Below are 19,765 nucleotides of genomic sequence, written 5' to 3' on the forward strand. Positions count from 1 at the left end.
CAGTAATAAAAAGCAATGAAATAGAACACGACAGTAGTTAGATTGTTCAAAATGGTTCAAATGGCTCTGACCACTATAGGACTTAACTGCAGTGGTCATCAGTCCCCTAGAACTTAGAACTACTTAAACGCCGGCCGCGGTGGTCTAGCGGTTCTAGGCGCGCAGTCCGGAACCGCGCGACTCCTACGGTCGCAAGTTCGAATCCTGCCTCGGGCATGGATGTGTGTGATGTCCTTAGGTTAGTTCGGTTTAAGTAGTTCTAAGTTCTAGGGGACTGATGACCACAGATGTTAAGTCCCACAGTGCTCAGAGCCATTTGAACCATTTGAACTACTTAAACCTAACAAACCTAAGGACATCACACACATCCATTTCCGAAGTAGGATTCGAACCTGCGACCGTAGCGGTCGCGCGGTTCCAGACTGTAGCGCCTAGAACCGCTCGGCCACTCCGGCCGGCAGTTGGATTGTTAAAAAGGAAAAAGTGAAGAGACTATAATAGACATACGCTAAAGTGGTGGTATTATAGATAAAGACATAAATAATAAACAGCTTTCCGAATACACACTGAATAATATAAAAATTACTAAACAAATAGCTAAAGAAGCCCAATGAATAAAAACAGACTGCCGCACATAATCAGCGCCTTCTATTGGCGCTAACGCCAGAACGCCGCATAGGCGAGAAGTGGTTAGAGGAACGTGACCGCCAGAGCACCCCCCATACCCTGCGTCATGCCGTTCCAAGAAAAAAATGTGATAAAACCAAGAGCATATTTCAAGCCTACAAATTCACATGTACGTCAGGAATACTTCTCGTCACGGTCTATTTTACTGTTTTAAGCTGTAGACAATCTGCTAGTTGCATTTGCGATTTTTTCCCATATTTTGTTGCAGATCTGAAGATGGTCACTATCTGCCGACACCGGTAGTCTGATGGCACAAAAATTTGTGAAGTAAACGAAATTTATTCGATAAAATAGAGTCGTATGAATGCGTAGTGTCTGTTCTTTCGGGCATGCTCCCTAGTCTGAGATTCCTGCAGAAGGTCGGCCGTACTCGTGCATCCGCACTGAAGAAGATGGATCCACTGGCCATCTAGGCGAATCAGTTATACGAATGCTTGGTGTCTGTTCTTGGACATCTTCAGGGCGGATGCACAAGTACGTCCGACCTCCTGTAGAGATGTCAGAGCAGCAGCATGGAGGAAGGAGACAGGGTATGTGGACAGGTGCCGCTCGGTGGGAATGTGGCTCGGCCGTGAGGCGCACTGTGTCCCGATTAATAATATGCTTCCCTGTAATATCCCGATGCAGCTGAGGCTGACATCACTAACCCCTTCCCTTTCCTTTCCTTCTTCTTCCTCCGCCTTCCATTTACCTATTAAATAGAATTGGCCAACAAATTACATCACAGTGCAACAAATCAGCTAGGTTGAAATGTTTTCCTCGTCTTTGTGGTTGTAGATCTGACTCAATCGCGCAGTACGTATTTGTCATGAGTTGTGACAAAAACTTTGATATAAAATGTTGCTGTCTGCTATATCTGAACAGCGCAAGGCCGTTAGCAAAAATTATCACGGAAAACGCAAAACAAAGGTACAGACCTAGGGGCGATCGAAGTATCACTGCTTAATAAACAAATTTATTGTCATATTAAATGAGAGAGTACAACGGTCATTACCTTCTTTGAACTATAAATAACTGATCGTTTCGTTTGGCGCACCACTGCCATGCCATGTCATGGCATGCCGTGCCACATTACAGGTTGAAATATGGAATATAACCAGAGTGGCACATTTTAAATATCTTGGCGTCTTGTGCAACAGGCGTAATAAACTACAACAAGAAATTAATCAATATGATGTCGATGGATGTAAAACTTATTTCAGTCTGAAACAGATAATGTCATACAAAAATTTGTCAGTTAAGACGAACTTAAAGCCTAAATTGCAGTGATAGTATCGGTACTGTTATAGGAGACAGAAACGTCAAGCACATAAAAAAAGATGAAGTGAACCTGCTCATTATCGAACGGAAAATCGTGAGAAAGATCTTTGGACCAATCCGCGAAGAGAAGACATGGAGACGTAGAAAGAATCAGGAACTTTACGACGTAATTAAACAACCGAACGTCGTGCGAAATATGAAAGCGTGGATATTAAGACCGCCAGGGGGCACTGCCAAGAGGACAGAAACGTGCCGAGCTGAAACGATGCTTGTGCCAAAAACTGATGAAACCCGTTCAATTGGAAGACCCAGGAAGCAATGGCGGGATGAATTGCAGAAGAACCTTCAGAAGTTGGGTGTCGATGAGAACTGGATCCAAAGTGCATAAGATCGCCATCTATGGAGGAACATTCTAAGGTCAGCGCATGATCTTCAAGGTTCGTGATCGTCGATGTGATAATGACGGTATGTTTGGCCACTGTGCAAAATGGATACACTATCACAGTGAGAATAACTTACGTACTGAGCAGGTTACATTTGTTATTTGTGGGTTGCCTGACCACTGAAATGTTGTAGGATATTTAAGTCAAGACTGGGTACACCAGTTTTCATTTGCTCGTCTGAATTTACACAACTCACACACAAATTGACAGAGAGCAAGTTTCTATAAAGACTCAGCTGAAGCTACAGACAATGACGCTAACACAGTGGGGTGGAGGTGGGGGGGGGGGGGGGGGGGGGTACCAAATTGTATGGAAGACTGCATGGAGAAAACGCAACAAGATTTCGTCATCTGGGCAGCTAGCGAATTCAAAGTTAACGAAACAAAAAAAAAAGTATTATAACCAATTAGACAATACAAGTCGCATGGCAGAACAAGTAAGTAGCGAGCTGCTCAGAATATGGAACATACTACCACAATTGCAACACTTATTATATCTGTCCAAAGAGCGGCTAGCGTGCGCCTATCAGCAACAGACAGCGGCCAGAATACGAGATCCCCCGGATCTTAGTTCACAACCGTCGACTGCTCTGTTTTCAAAAAATTTCACATGGAGGGAGTTGCTCAATGCTGCAGCCAGTGTGACGATCGAAAATATCGTAATTTCACGTAAAAACGTGGGAACGCAGCACAAACTTACCAGTTTATGCGTGCGAGAGGTGGTTGTTCTGGGTACTGATTTCTCAGGATCTGTGCACCCAAATTGCGTGAAAATGTAATCACATGTCAGTTCTAGTAAAATATATTTGTCCAATGAATGCCCGTTTATCATCTCCATTAACTCTTGGTGTAGCAATTTTAATGGCCAGTAGCGTACTTTGTGAGATTTATAGAGATGCTCAACCCACTAATACGTGTCATTTTTCTGTATGTCTTTCAGTTTTCGCGCAGTCGTCTTCTGAAATCCCAGACATAGTTACGAATAACACAACATTTATTATCCTTCCTCTACATATGTTTCATAGAACTAATTAGACGCAACTGGTATCGATAAGGAACAGATCTTGGCCGACCGGAGTGGCCGAGCGGTTAAAGGCGCTACAGTCTGGAACTGGAACCGCACGACCGCTACGGTCGCAGGTTCGAATCCTGCCTCGGGCATGGATGTGTGTGATGTCCTTAGTTAGGTTTAAGTAGTTCTAAGTTCTAGGGGACTTATGACCACAGCAGTTGAGTCCCATAGTGCTCAGAGCCCTTTATTGAACAGATCTTGCAGCGCACAGCAAGGGGGACACGGAAGGGGCGCCCACGATCGCAGCCCGGTGCAGCACCTGGGGAGACCTCGCCGCGGCGCGACCTACTTCTGTCGGTTGTCGGCTGTGGGCTGTGGGCGGGGTGACAGTTCTCCGATAGATGCCCGCCAGCCATCTGGCAGCGCGTCGCGGCCCTGTTGCGAGTTCACAAGTTTAGCAGCGCCGCGGCGATCGAAAGCAGCTGCAGTGCTAAAGTTAAACCTCACTCGCTGCACACTGGCTGCAGTGTCGCCACACGACTGCCTCACAAAGTTCCGAACGACACAGTCAAACATGTATTTGTTTATCACGTTCTTGTTATTTTTTCTTTAACCTGCTCATTCTTTCCAAAAGATTAACACACTGTTCTCCCTGAGAGTAGTTCCAGCTTTCAACGTTATGCCCAACTGGACCACTATCAGAGACTTGCGTTTTTCTCATAAAGTGCCCCACCAAGTGTGCCATGCGAGCACGGCTTACCACACTGCTCAGAGCTTCTATTTGCGCTTTCATTTCTCCGTATGCCTTATTTCCTGTCTCGGACTAGGACAAGTAGAGCATAACCGGTTATTTACAAGAAATAAAATTTCCATCAGCCACAAAGTACGTTCCAACACATTTCCGGTTTCGGAAGACTCATTCACCGCCTTCGGGCGTTATACATGTACACTGCTGGCCATTAAAATTGCTACACTAAGAAGAAATGCGGACAATAAACGAGTATTAATTGGACAAATATATTATACTAGAACTGACATGCGATTACATTTTCAGGCAATTTGGTTGCATAGCTCCTGAGAAATCAGTACCCATAACAACCACCTCCGGCCGTAATAACGGTCTTTATACGCCTGGGCATTGAGTCAAACAGACCTTGGATGGCGTGTACAGGTACAGCTGCCCATGCAGCTTCAACACGATACCACAGTTCACCAAGAGTAGTGACTGGCGTATGGTGACGAGCCAGTTGCTCGGCCACCATTGACCAGACGTTTTCAATTGGTGAGAGATCTGGATAATGTGCTGGCCAGGGCAGTAGTCGAACATTTTCTGTATCCACAAAGGCCCGTACAGGACCTGCAACATGCGGTCGTGCATTATCCTGCTGAAATGTAGGGTTTCTCAGGAATCGAATGAAGGGTAGGGCCACGGGTCGTAACACATCTGAAATGTAACGTCCACTGTTCAAAGTGTCGTCAATGCGAACAAGAGGTGACCGAGACGTGTAACCAATAGCACCCCATACCATCACACCGGGTGATACGCCAGTGCGGCGATAACGAATACACGCTTATAATGTGCGTTCACCGGGATGTCGCCAAACACGGCTGTGACCAGCATGATGCTGTAAACAGAACCTCGATTCATCCGAAAAAATGACGTTTTGCCATTCGTGCACCCAGGTTCGTCGTTGAGTACACCATCGCAGGCGCTCCTGTCTGTGATGCAGCGTCAAGGGTAACCGCAGCTATGGTCTCCGAGCTGATAATCCATGCTGTTGCAAACGCCGTGGAACTGTTCGTGCAGAAGGTTGTTGTCTTGCAAACGTCTCCATCTGTTGGCTCAGGGATCGAAACGTGGCTGCGCGATCCGTTACAGCCATGCGGAGAAGATGCCTGTCATGTCGACTGCTAGTGATACGAGGCCGATGGGATCTAGCACGGCGTTAGGTATTATCCTCCTGAACCCACCGAGTCCATATTCTGCTAACAGTCATTGGATCTCGACCAACGCGAGCAGCAATGTCGCGATACGATAAACTGCAATCGTGATAGGCTACAATCCGACCTTTGTCAAAGTCGGAAACGTGATGGTACGCATTTCTCCTCCTTACACGAGGCATCACAACAACGTTTCACAAGGCAACGCCGGTCAACTGCTGTTTGTGTATGAGCAATCGGTTGGAAACTTTCCTCATGTCAGCACGTTGTAGGTCTCGTCACCGGCGCCAACCTTGTGTGAATGCTCTGAAAGCTAATCATTTGCATATCACAGCATCTTCTTCCTGTCGGTTAAATTTCGCGTCTGTAGCACGTCATCTTCGTGGCGTAACAATTTTAATGGCCAGTAGTGTAGCATAGGAAGGATTATCAGCCTATTTTTTTATCTTATTATTTGACAGTGACAACATGCGATCTCTTGATTTAAAACATATGTGGATAAAAATCCTACGTCATGAAGGCAAATTTTCTCTATTGATTACCGGTTTCGGCTCATTGACGACCATCATCAGATCTACCTAAGATGTTCTTCAGTGTGTGACAATCATTACACATCGTCGTATTCTTTGAGCTAAGTCGCTGTAAAATCAAAAATCGTAGTTGGTTAAGTAAATTGTTCAGCGTTAATCACTAATCAAATATTCTTACTGTTCCCATATTTCCACACATGTGTACAAACAATCGACAGCAATGATAGTTGCATCGCCCGTGCGTCAGTGTTTTCTTGTAGCAATGACGCTACACCTCAGCCAGTTGGCTGACGGCTTTCACACAGACACTTCCTTGTCCGGTTATGAATATTAGAAGTGATATGTTATTTACACCCACTCATGGGCGATGCAGCTATCTTTGCTGTCGATAGTTTGTACAGATGTCTGACAATTTGGGCATTCTAATAATATTTGATTAGTGATTAACATTGTCAGTTTACATAACCAACCACGATTTTTTATTTTAGGGCGACTAAGCTCTAAAAGTATAATGATTGAAACACACTGAAAAACATAAGTCGGAGGATGGCTTGTCAGTGAGCCGAAACTGGTAATCGGTAAAGGGAATTTGCCATCTTCACGTAGGATTTTTATACACACATGTTCTATTCTTTTTACCCGGCGCCCTAAAGAGCACTGAGAGACCTTACACCTACTTTCGGGAACAGGTAGCCTTGCGACATAAATAATGTCACAGAAGGGTCACAAACTGAAAAAAACATACGATACTTTATTACAGCGATGAAGACAGCATAGCTTAAGATGTATTTACACAAACACCGGAAAATTAATATGTAACCGCTACTGTCGCAGGTTCGAATCCTGCCTCGGCCATGGATGTGTGTGATACCCTTAAGTTAGTTAGGTTTAAGTAGTTCTAAGTTCTAGGGGACTGATGACCTCAGATGTTAAGTCCCATAGTGCTCAGAGCCGTTTGAACCAACTGATTACCAACAGAGCCGGTGTGCCGGCCTGCCAGGATGTGGCTTTTAGGCTGTTTGCCACATTCTGCAAGGAGAATACCGGGTGATGCCCACGTCCCGCCTAAGTTACACGCTTCGTAAATATTTTGACAACCTTCTCATACTTCCTCATGAGTTAACAATACAAGTGGGATATAAAAAAAAACGATAGCGGACGGGGAGGGGTGGCGACAAGAAGCTCCATCATCAGCATTGCCAAATATAGAACAACGTGTCAACCCCTTGAAAACACAGCATCAGGTCCGGAGAAAGAATAAGATTTCAGGTCCGATGCGTGACGTTTGTCGACAGCTGCCTAATCACTAATCCCAAGCACACTTTCGCCGAGGGGCGTAAATTTCCGCGCTAATAATCGACAACTGCTGGCTATGGTAGCAGCATTTACTGCGGTAGCAGCCCTGTAAGAAAGCATACAGCCCAGAACGACTCGTACGTCGTTTCCACTGTGTACCCGGTCTGTTGCCCACCAGCGAGGTGTCGTTGTATGTGGTGTTCTGGACGCATCGTCTAGCACGTTTGCCATTCGCTGATGACAGCTGTGATCTGGAAAAACAATACCTAACATCGATTAAATGTATACTTTAGGTGCCTCTGCAAATGAGGCTGCCAGTCACGAAATCGATCATGTATCAAAGAGATTGTAAAACCATCCTTGCAGCCACGCACTGTTGTGGCTCAGTCTGGTTAATTGGGAAAGAAAGAGAAAGCACGCGTTTCCAACATGTATTGGAATTGGATATACTTCTTAATCTCCTTCTCCCCTCTCCCCCTTCCACTGTCCATCTCCTCCTCCTCCTCGCCCTCCTCCCCTCTCTGTATCCATAACCTCCTCCCCCTTTCTATGTCCATCTTCTCCTCCCACTCTCTCTCTCTCTCTCTCTCTCTCTCTCTCTCTCTCTCTCCATCTCCTCATCAATATTCCTGTTTGCTAACAACGTTTCGGTATTATATACACTACTGGCCATTAAAATTGCTACACCACGAAGATGACGTGCTACAGACGCGAAATTTGACCAACAGGAAGAAGATGCTGTGATACGCAAATGATTAGCTTTTCAGAGCATTCGCACAAGGTTGACGCCGGTGGCGACACCTACAACGTGCTGACATGAGGAAAGTTTCCGACAGATTTCTCATACACAAACAGCAGTTGACCGGCGTTGCCTGGTGAAACGTTGTTGCGATGCCTCGTGTAAGGAGGAGAAATACGTACCATCACGTTTCCGACTTTGCTAAAGGTCGGATTGTAGCCTATCGCGATTGCGGTTATCGTATCGCGACATTGCTGCTCGCCTTGCTGGATCCCAACGGCCTCGTATCACTAGCAGTCGACATGACAGGCATCTTATCCGCATGGCTGTAGCGGATAGTGAAGCCACGCCTCGATCCCTGAGTCAACAGGTGGGGACGTTTGCAACACAACAATCATCTGCACGAACAGTTCGACGACGTTTGCAGCATCATGGACTTTCAGCTCGGAGACCATGGCTGCTGTTGCCCTTGACGCTGCATCACAGTCAGGAGCGCCTGCGATGGTGTACTCAACGACGAACCTGGGTGCACGAATGGCAAAACGTCATTTTTTCGGATAAATCGAGGTTCTGTTTACAGCATCATGATGGTCGCATCCGTGTTTGGCTACATCGCGGTGAACGCACATTGGAAGCGTCTATTCGTCATCGCCATACTGGCGTATCACCCGGCGTGATGGTATGGCGTGCCATTGGTTACACGTCTCGGTCACCTCTTCTTCGCATTGCCGGCACTTTGAACATTGGACGTTACATTTCAGATGTGGCTCTATCCTTCATTCGATCCCTGCGAAACCTTACATTTCAGCAGGATAATGCACGACCGCATGTTGCAGGTACTGTACGGGCCTTTCTGGATACAGAAAATGTTCGACTGGTGGCCTAGCAACTGGCTCCTCACAATACGCCGGTCACTACTCTTGATGAACTGTAGTATCGTGTTGAAGCTGCATGGGCAGCTGTACCTGTACACGCCATCCAAGCTCTGTTTGACTCAAGGCCCAGGCGTATCAAAGCCGTTATTACGGCCAGAGGTGGTTGTTCTAGGTACTGATTTCTCAGGATCTATGCACCCAAATTGAGTGAAAATGTAATCACATGTCAGTTCTAGTATAATATATTTGTCCAATGAACACCCGTTTATCATCTGCATTTCTTTTTGGTGTTCAAATGGTTCAAGTGGCTCTGAGCACTATGGGACTTAACATCTATGGTCATCATCCCCTAGAACTTGAACTACTTAAACCTAACAAACCTAAGGACATCACACAACACCCAGTCATCACGAGGCAGAGAAAATCCCTGACCCCGCCGGGAATCGAACCCGGGAACCCGGGCGTGGGAAGCGATCTTGTTGGTGTTGCAATTTTAATGGCCATTAGTGTATTTACATACTATATACATTATATATAGCCTAAGTCTGTCTGAATATTCATTAGCGTATTGTGTAAAAATTTGCAATAAATCGTTTGAAAGTTTCGAGATATTTGGTAATAACGTTTCCCTTTTTTATATTACATATGTATTTATATCAGACAATGGAAAATGCAGGCTGGAGTAACGATATATTATGAAAATGATAGATTGCTGTTCAGCATATAGTGGAGATGTGTATCTTACATATGTTTAAAAATAGGCATATTAAATGAACACGTACTGTAATGCAACGTTGTGGCAAAATTTCAAAACAATTGGTGAAGAACTCTGCCATTTTATACAAATGAACATTACCTTTTTATTAACCTATCTAGATTGCTGCTCGCACGCTACGTTATAGTCTTACAACTATAAGAAGTTTATTATAGTAACGACTACCTCAAACGAAGCATGAGAAAGATTTCGACCTTGAACATGTAAATACGATACACACGATGATGTATAGGTTTCAAGTATGGGCAGAAACAGAGTAGAAACTGCTGTTCTAAGTATACCGTGTTTTATCGCCGTAGAGAAAGTGGATACGCCCACCACACTGAGAGAGCAACTGTCACAGTCCGAACTTCTTTGGTTGCAGCGGTGGACTGTTCAACTGTACTCGGCGTTGAGGCGGAACACCATTACAGCCTAGACATTGGTTACAGAATGAAACCTATCACACTGGTAGATTGCGGTTCTAAGCGCTAAATTCTGGAACCGCGCGACTGCTACGGTCGCAGGTTCGAATCCTGCCTCGGCCATGGGTGTGTGTGATGTCCTTAGGTTAGTTAGGTTTAAGTAGTTCTAAGTTCTAGGGGACTGATGACCTCAGATGTTAAGTCCCATAGTGCTCAGAGCCATTTGAACCATTTTTTTGAATCCGTTACGTGCAACTAGTGTGATAATCCCACCTTGTGATCCCACATGTTTCGTGGAACGTTCGAACTAACGAGTCAGTGAAGTGTTACCTGAAGTCATAGATGGGCCTAGAGGTGCAAGGATTTTGTCGCTACGTTTCAGGGTGGGGTTGCTGCACCGTTCGCCGAGATCCATCTGTCATTATCAGAGACATTGAGCTGACCCATTCTTGCAGTAGGTTAATTTTAGGAATTATATTGAGATTAGATTTCAGTTTGTAGTTGACTTGCATGTACGTATATACTTGCACATCTTTGATTGAAAATGGTATTTTGTGTTTGTACGTACTATCTATGTCCTGTTGCAGCCTCTACGCGGAATAAATACGCTGAAACAAATAAAATACCCGTAGCCCGGAGCTTATGTTGTTTTCTCGGTTGTCGCGATCGTCTGGTCAATGACTTTGTATTAGTCTTGGCAGGTGACGTCACCATGCCGACTTTCAAGCTCATTTCCATAGTTTCTGTGTTCTCTAGTTACAGTGGTTCAAATGGTTGAAATGGCTCTGAGCACTATGGGACTTAACTTCTGAGGTCATCAGTCCCCTAGACCTTAGAACTACTTAAACCTAACTAACCTAAGGACATCACATACATCCATGCCCGAGGCAAGTTTCGAACCTGCGATCGTGGCGGTCGCACGGTTCCAGACTGTAGCGCCTATAACCGCTCGGCCACCCCAGCCGGCCAAGATACTCAGTACACAGACTTTGGGAAGGCCATTTTTCGTATAAACTTTAAGTTCATTCTCTGTAATATCCTTTCTACAGTGGGTGCTAGCCAATTCGAAATTAGGAGCACGGCTGTAAAGATAGTAAATAACTGGAGAAAATATTGGTAGACTGAAGTTTCTCATTAAACCTAGAGTCGTGCTCCAATAGTCAAATTAGTTGATCGCTGTCCAAAAAAGACCACTATTAGTCTTGGAGTTACGGTTCAATAAAGTTTGACTTACGTAAATGTTGGTTCATTTCAGGCTACACTCGTCTGCTGAGAAATGGCTAAATCTTTCATATTTCGTTCCTACATGAAGCTGAACAACAATCGATCGTGTACCATATCGTGCTACATAGACAAAAGTATCTGTAAGATCACATGTTTACAGTGTCGTACAACACTTGCAGTCTTCTTGCCTCGTAATAACGCGTATACATACGCTAATTTCATAAATGGCTTTAAAATTTGATCATGTGTCCTACTGGTTATTAATGATCACAAGTGGCACGTTAAATCTTGCCATATTATTTGAACGATTCTAGGGATTCCACCTACAGTGTTGAGCCATTAAAATTTATAACACAAAGATTTCTTACATTAAGTGCAGTTATGATTTTTGTTTTATATACTCTGTCGAAGTATAAAAGCATCCCAATGAATGCCAAGTTCATCAATAGTCTTATTAATATTTTCCTCGATACATTTGTAATTTTCATTTGTTTGTATTCTGTGTTTTGCTAAGTTCACTTTATTTTGTTAGCTGGAACAGGAAGAGAGGGTTGGTAACATGAATTAAGGTGCATGGATCTTTCATGTTGTAGTTGTTAATTCATGTTGAATGACTACAGCATAAGTGAGTGTAGAGCCTCTACAAAATCGGGCAGATAACGTCTGTTTGTTGCTAACCCTGTGACTCCTGTTTCCTGTACTGTGTGCTGTCGATGCGCTTTGCAGTAGCCGACAAAGCGCATTGTGCTTGTGAAGTGAGAGGCTGGGTGTTATTAATCTGTTTTGTTTCTGCTCCCACAGTGGCGCCAGAGGAGCTCTCCATATCAGGCAAGTGCAAACGCTCACGTGATTTGGGCTCTCTGCACGTCTAACGAACCCTATGCACGCCATACGCCCTCGTTAACATTTCCTACAAAGTACTATCTCACACTCGTGGTGATGGCTCTGTAATGGTGACGGTTGGGGCTTTCGTGCCATAAGACAGATTTAACGAATATGTAAATACATTTTTTATTAACCTCGCACAATATACTAGCTGTGATGGCAGGACTGAAGTAAACTGAGTGTGCTAATTTGGAATAATCGTATTTTAAATTATAACTAACTGCTGTTCAGTAAACTCATTGATATGTTAGTGGTGCATATGGCAAATTAAAATGGAGAATAAGTAATCACATTTTAACAAAACATTATACAGAAATTTTTAGAAAAATGAAGAAATATAATTGTGGCATATCAGTACCTCACTATTTCTTTTCGCTGCGTATTGAAAGTAGTAATTTCTTCGAGGAATGCTCGTCTGATTAATTTAGCACCAACTAAAAAGTGCCAAAAATAGTCTGCTTCTATACATGAGCACCCTTGGAGTCGATTGAAAAATAAAAAGTCAATAATTTTTTTTAAAGAACCTACTTATAGAAAGGTGGTCGGTACGTTTCCATGTTGACCGATCGCACAAAGTATAATCAAAATAAAATATATTTAGGCACTAAAACGAATTAAAATATGACGTGTGTAGTTTTCTGCTCACGTCACTCGTTCACTTTTGAAAGCTTTCAGCTAACCTTAGTACATCAATCGTATTCTCACAGTAACTAGAGCCAAAAGCGAACACAAGATGATTTTCCAGAATGTTTGCTACACGCTGTGGAATAATGCAACATTTCACCCACTGTTGTAAATGATCTTCACCCTGTTGACGACTGAAACAGGCAACAGTTAGGCACATACAGCAGAGGAATTATTGTTTTCCAGTTATTTCTGAGACCTGTCAGAACGTCAAAGTCAAATCTCTCACTGTATTAGATACCGAAAAATCTTCTCATTTTTACCTCTTAGAAAGAGAACGTTCAGTTCAGTATTCCACACAATAGACAAATTGCTAAGTTTTTATTGACTAGTTTTAAGAAATTTTGAAGTATCAAGTAAGCAAAGTAATTAGTAACTGTATTTTTGCGCAGAGATACAGCGTGGCGTAGTAGCAATGGTTAACTGAAATGTCCCTATTTATTTGTCGCCTTTGAGTAGTTTTAGTTTCACGTAGCTGTATTTTAGTAGAGATATTCAAACGTGGCATAACAGTAATGACTCATGGAGATATTCCCATTTCTCCTTCTTAGTACTCAATCTGAATATATTTCTTCTTTAATGTGCATTTAGTCTTTTAGTTTTTTTTTTAAGATTTTTCGTAGGTAGCAGTTGAAATATACTTATCAGTTGAATGGCAAATCTGAAGTTTTGTGCGAGTGGAAGTCGCATTGTAGTAATTCTGACCGAAACATTATTTGATTAAATAATGTAAATAAGCTAGAGAGTAGATAACCCAACTTGTACTCGAAAATCATAATTAATTCACAATGATTACCCGTAGCATATTTTAGTTGCAGTTCCTGAGTGTAGTCGAATGTAAGATCTCATATTTCTGTAATAACGGATAAATAATTGTGAAATACTTAACAATGTAATATTATTTCCGAAAACCGTACAAATAATTTTAAAGCGTTTTAAGCGATTAAGATCTTGTCCAAGTAGGAACATTTCCACTTAATTTGCAATATCTCTATCACATGAATTAACCCACTCAGTTTGTCCGATTTTCACGATATCAACAGCTCTTATATCTAGGAAAAGCTTTTACTAACATTTGTAATTCAAACGAATTTATGTCAATCAAGTTGTAATAGGTGTAACGCATGTTCACTTTCCCCAGCACTGGTTAAGCCATAAGTTCGATAACACTTGTGCGCTCGTAACGAGTTGTTCATTTATGTGTGTTTGTTCGTATTTTTTATGTGTCTATGATATTTACTTGTAATCTGAACAACTAGTGTCAATGAGACATCTTAATGAATACACAATTTTCAGAGGGAAATGTTACGCGTTGTCGGTACGTCAAGAAAGCGATGTATCGAAAATGAATGGTTGAAAAAAACTGCATGTGGGCGTACGTAAACTGTTTCAACACGGGGAAGTACGTAACATAGTTCCTTTTGCAACATATTCTTGCTTGACAACTGATACTTGCCTATCGAAAATGAATGGTTGAAACAAACTGCATGTGGGCGTACGTAAACCGTTTCAACACGAGGAAGTACGTAACATAGTTCCTTTTGCAACATATTCTTGCTTGACAACTGATACTTGCTTAGTGGAAAATCGTAGAAAAGAAGTTTGTTGCAACACAAGGATCGATCTTTCTATTTTTTTCTTCCTTTATTGTTGAATAGTTCAAACCCACAAGCCCCCAGCAAGTTCAAGGTCGATTCTTTACCCCCTCAACCCCTACCCCAACTCACTCTTGTCGAATAGGGTCATGATCTCGCATTCGAGGTACAATAGTCGGTAACAAAAGAAAGGAGTAAACAGTTTAAACTTCAACAGAACACTTATTCTCACAATTTCCGCTACGATTACCCAATTTAACATCTACAAAAAGAATGTCTTACTGTTTTCAACCCTTTCAGAAATTGCCTACGTAGCAATGTATGCCTGCGGTAACAAGAAGTGAGGCTAAAATTAGCCTGTTCCTATCGTGCTTCACGGTCCAAGTGTTCCACGACGTTTGCAACAGCATGGATTATCAACTCGGAGACCATAGCTGCGTTTACCCTTGACGCTGCATCACAGACAGGAGCGCCTGCGATGGTGTACTCAACGACGAACCTGGGTGCACGAATGGAAAAACATCATTTTTTCGGTTGAATCCAGGTTCTGTTTACAGCATCATGATAGTTGCATCCGTGTTTGGCGACATCGTGGTGAACGCACATTGGAAGCGTGTATTCGTCATCGCCATACTGGCGTATCACCCAGCGTGATGGTATTGGGTGCCATTGGTTACACGTCTCGGTCACCTCTTGTTCGCATTGACGGCACTTTGAACAGTGGACGTTACATTTCAGATGTGTTACGACCCGTGGCTCTACCCTTCATTCGATCCCTGCGAAACCCTACATTTGAGCAGTATAATACACGACCGCATGTTGCAGGTCCTGTACGGACCTTTCTGGATACAGAAAATGTTCGACTGCTGCCCTGGCCAGCACATTCTTCAGATCTCTCCCCAACTGAAAACGTCTGGTCAATGGTGGCCGAGCAACTGGCTCGTCACAACACGCCAGTCACTACTCTCGATGAACTGTGGTATCGTGTTGAAGCTGCATGGGCAGCTGTACCTGTACACGCCATCCAAGCTCTGTTTGACTCAATGCCCAGGCGTATCAAGACCGTTATTACGGCCAGAGGTGGTTGTTCTGGGTACTGATTTCTCAGGATCTATGCACCCAAATTGCGTGAAAATGTAATCACATGTCAGTTATAGTATAATATATTTGTCCAGTGAATACGCCTTTATCATCTGCATTTCGTCTTGGTGTAGCAATTTCAATGGCCAGTAGTGTAGTTATTGTACATGACTACTGACAGCGGTGGTCACAGGAATGTACAGTAACAAGAAGACTGGGCTACACATGGGCACGTGGCACTTCCGAGGAGGAAGACCGTCGTGTTCGGCACATGGCTCTGGCTCATTATATCTGCAGCAGCAGTCTGAAGAAGCAATTGGGGCTGCAGTGACACAACGAACAGTGCCATATCTCTTACTTAAAGGACACACCGGGCAAGACGCCCAGCGTGGATTCCAATTACGCCAAAGCAACGTCATTTGTGACTTCAGCGGTGTCAAGCGAGAGCTCATTGGAGTGTAGGGTGACGGTCTATTGTGTTTTCTGATGAAAGCTGGTTCTGCCTCGGGGCCAATCCTGGCCGTTTGTTAGTGAGAAGGAGGCCAGTTGAAGGCCTGCAACCAACCCATCCGTGTATTAGACACACTGGACCTACCCCTGGGGTTATGACCTAGGGTGCGATTTCGTGTAACAGCACGTACCCTGACTGAAAATCTGTACGTCTGTCTGCTGATTCTGCCTGTTGTGCTGCCGTGCATGATCAGCGATTCAGGATGGTGTTTTCCAACAGGATAACGCTTACTGACATACCGCTGTTGTAACCCGACATGTTCTACAGAGTTTCGACATGTTGCCCTGGTCTGTTGGATCACCCATCTTTCTCCAATCGACCACATATGGGAAAACATCGGACAACAAATCCTGCGTCATCCACAAACAGCATTAACCGTCTTGTAGTGATCAAGCAAGTGCAACAGGCAGGGAACTCCATTGGACAGACTGACACCCGGCACCTGTACAACACAATGCATGTACGGTTGCACGCTTGAATTCAACATTCTGCCGATTACACCGGTTATTAACGTACCAGCATTTCACATTTGCAATGGCTCATCTCGCGCTTATGGTGAAAGAGTTCGTGCCGGAAAAGGGGGATATAATTGTTACATCCCACGCCTGACACCAATTGTAAAAGAATTTATGGTTTGGGGATGGGGAGAGAAACTTCTGACACCCATGTTAATGTATAAAATGGCAGGGAAGGGGGAAGAAGGTTGTTAAATATGCCTCGTGGCGGCAGTGTGCAGGAGGTCGAGCTGTCAGGATTTGATAGTGAGCATCCAGGGCTGCCGTTAAATGACAAAACAGGAAGTTAAGTACCATAAAGAGGATATATTTCAATATACGGAGTACAAAGGGCGCGCCTAGGGTCGGAAGTTAGCAGGTTTAGGCCAGTCTAGGAGGTCGAACAATTAAATGAAATGGGCAACGGAAGGGGAAGAGGTTCGTGTTAACTGACGTTGGTGGCCGGTCGTGAATAGCAGAGCCAGAAGCTCTGCCTTCCAAAAAGACGTCTGTTCTGCTCGAGGTCTGCATTACAAAAGAGAGAAGCAACTGTGTACATCACCGCAGAAGACTCCAGCATCCACACACGTGATCGGTATCCCGTGCACGCTATTGGCTAAAACCAATGGCGCGAATTCGCTAACAGTTTCAGCAGAGGTCTCAGGGCGTCTCCTGTCAGCAGCTTTAACTGGACAGAACTGCTTCTGTTTTGAAAGGCAAGCGACTTGTGTCACGTAGGCACAGAGTAAGTATCTGTAGGAGTAAACTTGTAAAGATCTGACTAGGCCTTTGAAATAAATTTTTTAAACTAATTCCCTAAAATATTCCTTGACTGGCTGCCATCCTGTACATTACGTTAACCTGTGATCTTGCGATGTAAATCACTTAAATCTCTTACCTAGACAAATGTATTCCCGAAATTTCATTACCCTACTTTAATTATTTTTTGGTGTTGCATTTTTTCCGTCAGTGTATTTTACTTTCTTCTTAGTGCAATGATAAACGTAAAATAACACGATGCAGCCGTTAACAGAGTACCTATGAAATCGTCACTGCGGAATCTGGCATGCCGTATTGGAAATACAACCTGTCTCCAGTCCCGCGGAGAAGAATAATTCGGAATCCTTGGACATGTCTTCACAGAAATTTCATGTAATTTACTATCCTAGTTTTATCGTTTCCTTTGTTTCCAGTCCCAAAGCCCTTTGTCAGTGAGGAAGATACGTACGAGACCCTTCGTGCATCACGATATTAACGCATACACTTAATTACTTGCCCATTGCTTATTTATTTTCCACATCTTGGAGCAGGGTGAAACGCATTGCCGTGTGACCCTTTGATATGGCATGGGAAACTGTAAGAGGGCGCACGTTATTGACTTCATTGAGATCGTACAGCGCGGAAGAAAGATGAAGAGCCGGCCGCAGTGGTCTCGCGGTTCTAGGCGCGCAGTCCGGAACCGCGCGATTGCTACGGTCGCAGGTTCGAATCCTGCCTCGGGCATGGATGTGTGTGATGTCCTTAGGTTAGTTAGGTTTAAGTAGTTCTAAGTTCTAGGGGACTCATGACCACAGCTGTTAAGTCCCATAGTGCTCAGAGCCAAAGATGAAGAAAAAGTAACTGTCGGCTGTATCAACGTTTCTAGAAATCGTGATGTGCAGAAGATTGTACGCGACAAAATGGTCAAACACAACAGAAACATGAAGAGACGATCCCGAAGTCAGCTACTATGTGTGAAGGCTTTGTCATTGCAAATTTAAGAGCTTAGCCAATGCAGCTATTGAATAGTTTATTTAATTTGTAACTGCGAGCAACATAACGTAAATAAATGAAAGAAGCATTCGCACATATCGCCGCATTTATATTCCCGTTGTGTCTTCCATTCAGAGGGTAAAATTTCAGACTCATTGCTCTGGCGTTCACGGTGTTTATAAATGCCATGATAATGATGATGTACTTCTTTCACCTTGGTTTTGTTGTATACAATGGCAGTTTCTCTGAACATCGGACACCCCGTCTGACTTGTTCATTCCGCTCCTGGAGGTATTTGACATGTACATCTGCCTCTGATTATACAGGCTGTCACACGTAACATGGACAGTGCACACCCTTAACTGTTTATACATTTATACACGTACTAGATTTCAGATTAAGGGATTAAGGTTTTAACGATAAGTAGTATTTTGCCATGTCGTTATTTCCCTTGCCTTTTTAATGTACCGAGATTATGAAGCAGCTATTTTCCTTCTTCTTTCATTTTTACTGGAAAAGTAAACTAGCCTCCTAGAGCTTTTGAAATAAACAGTACAATAACATAACGCATTATGTTCTCGGTGTTTATAAGCATGACTAAGGAATAACGTTATTACATTTAAAAATACTATTTTCATCTGATGTATAAAAAATACGATTATTATGCAACAAGCAAAAAATTCACCTCTTTGGTGGAAAACCTTGTTTAGATATCACGAAACGTAAAGTATGTCCTGGAAATGTGTACTGCTTCCAACAACGAAAGGCAATCATGTTCCGTAACGTACGCTCTCAGTTTATATTCCGTGTGATTTCGATTCGGTACTCGAAAACGATTTATGTCTCCTTGTGTACCTTATAGTGTGCTGTTAGCTACAGTAAACAAGAAATTCGTGTGGAAACTGAATTGATCTGTGTTCCTTAGGTACCATAAAAAACTGAAAATTAAGGAGTTCTTGGAGAAGCTCGCTCAGCTTCATTGAGCGAACAGTTTGAGTCAGACGCATACCCTCATTATGAGGTAACATGATCAACAATTAAGATCAGTTAATACAAAAGGAAATTCTATCATAATTCCTTTCTTCCACTGGTTAGTGACCCAGTTACTGCAGTGTTTGACAGATCGGGTAGTCACTTGTCTATTTTCGTGTCGATACAGACTTAGAAACGTAAAGCTAAGTTTCACAATGGGATAACATCGTGATCTCCCTGGAACATTTGTGAAATATGGTATACAGTGTCGTATACGAATTGTGGGCTCACGATATGCTATGACGACCATCCTCCGAATATTTGAGAACACTGTGTAGTTACGTGCTATGAAGTAAAAGAGCCGAATTTTAAACCTGTAACGAAAAAGGGAGAGGCTTGATTTTCCTTCGACGACATGCAATAGAAGTCGGTGCTACAAGTGGAACATTCACACATTTATTTATGTATTTATTTATCATAGTCCACTATCTTGATGGCGATAATGGACATTTGCATACAGAATAACGTATATGTGTGCCTTAGTGATAATCTATTTCGTTTTCTTTTTTTTCTGTTCCGAACACTTAACTGAGTCCACAGTACCTAT

At 43.3% G+C, this 19,765-nt stretch overlaps 1 protein-coding gene across 2 annotated transcripts in view; it reads left to right on the plus strand.

Annotated features, from left to right (window-relative positions):
- LOC126161581 (Ig-like and fibronectin type-III domain-containing protein 1) overlaps positions 1–19,765 on the plus strand; it is a 666,669-nt gene that overhangs the window by 498,793 nt on the left and 148,111 nt on the right. The window contains exon 5 of one of the 2 annotated variants that reach the window (XM_049917526.1): positions 11,987–12,013. The exons of the other annotated variant lie outside the window; for it this stretch is intronic. Within the exon in view, the coding sequence (XP_049773483.1) occupies positions 11,987–12,013 (27 nt within the window). The remainder of the gene's footprint in view (positions 1–11,986; positions 12,014–19,765) is intronic. 2 annotated transcript variants of the gene reach the window in all.

This window comes from Schistocerca cancellata, chromosome 2 (genome assembly GCF_023864275.1).
Source record: "Schistocerca cancellata isolate TAMUIC-IGC-003103 chromosome 2, iqSchCanc2.1, whole genome shotgun sequence".
In the NCBI taxonomy this organism is placed as follows: Eukaryota; Metazoa; Arthropoda; class Insecta; order Orthoptera; family Acrididae; genus Schistocerca; species Schistocerca cancellata.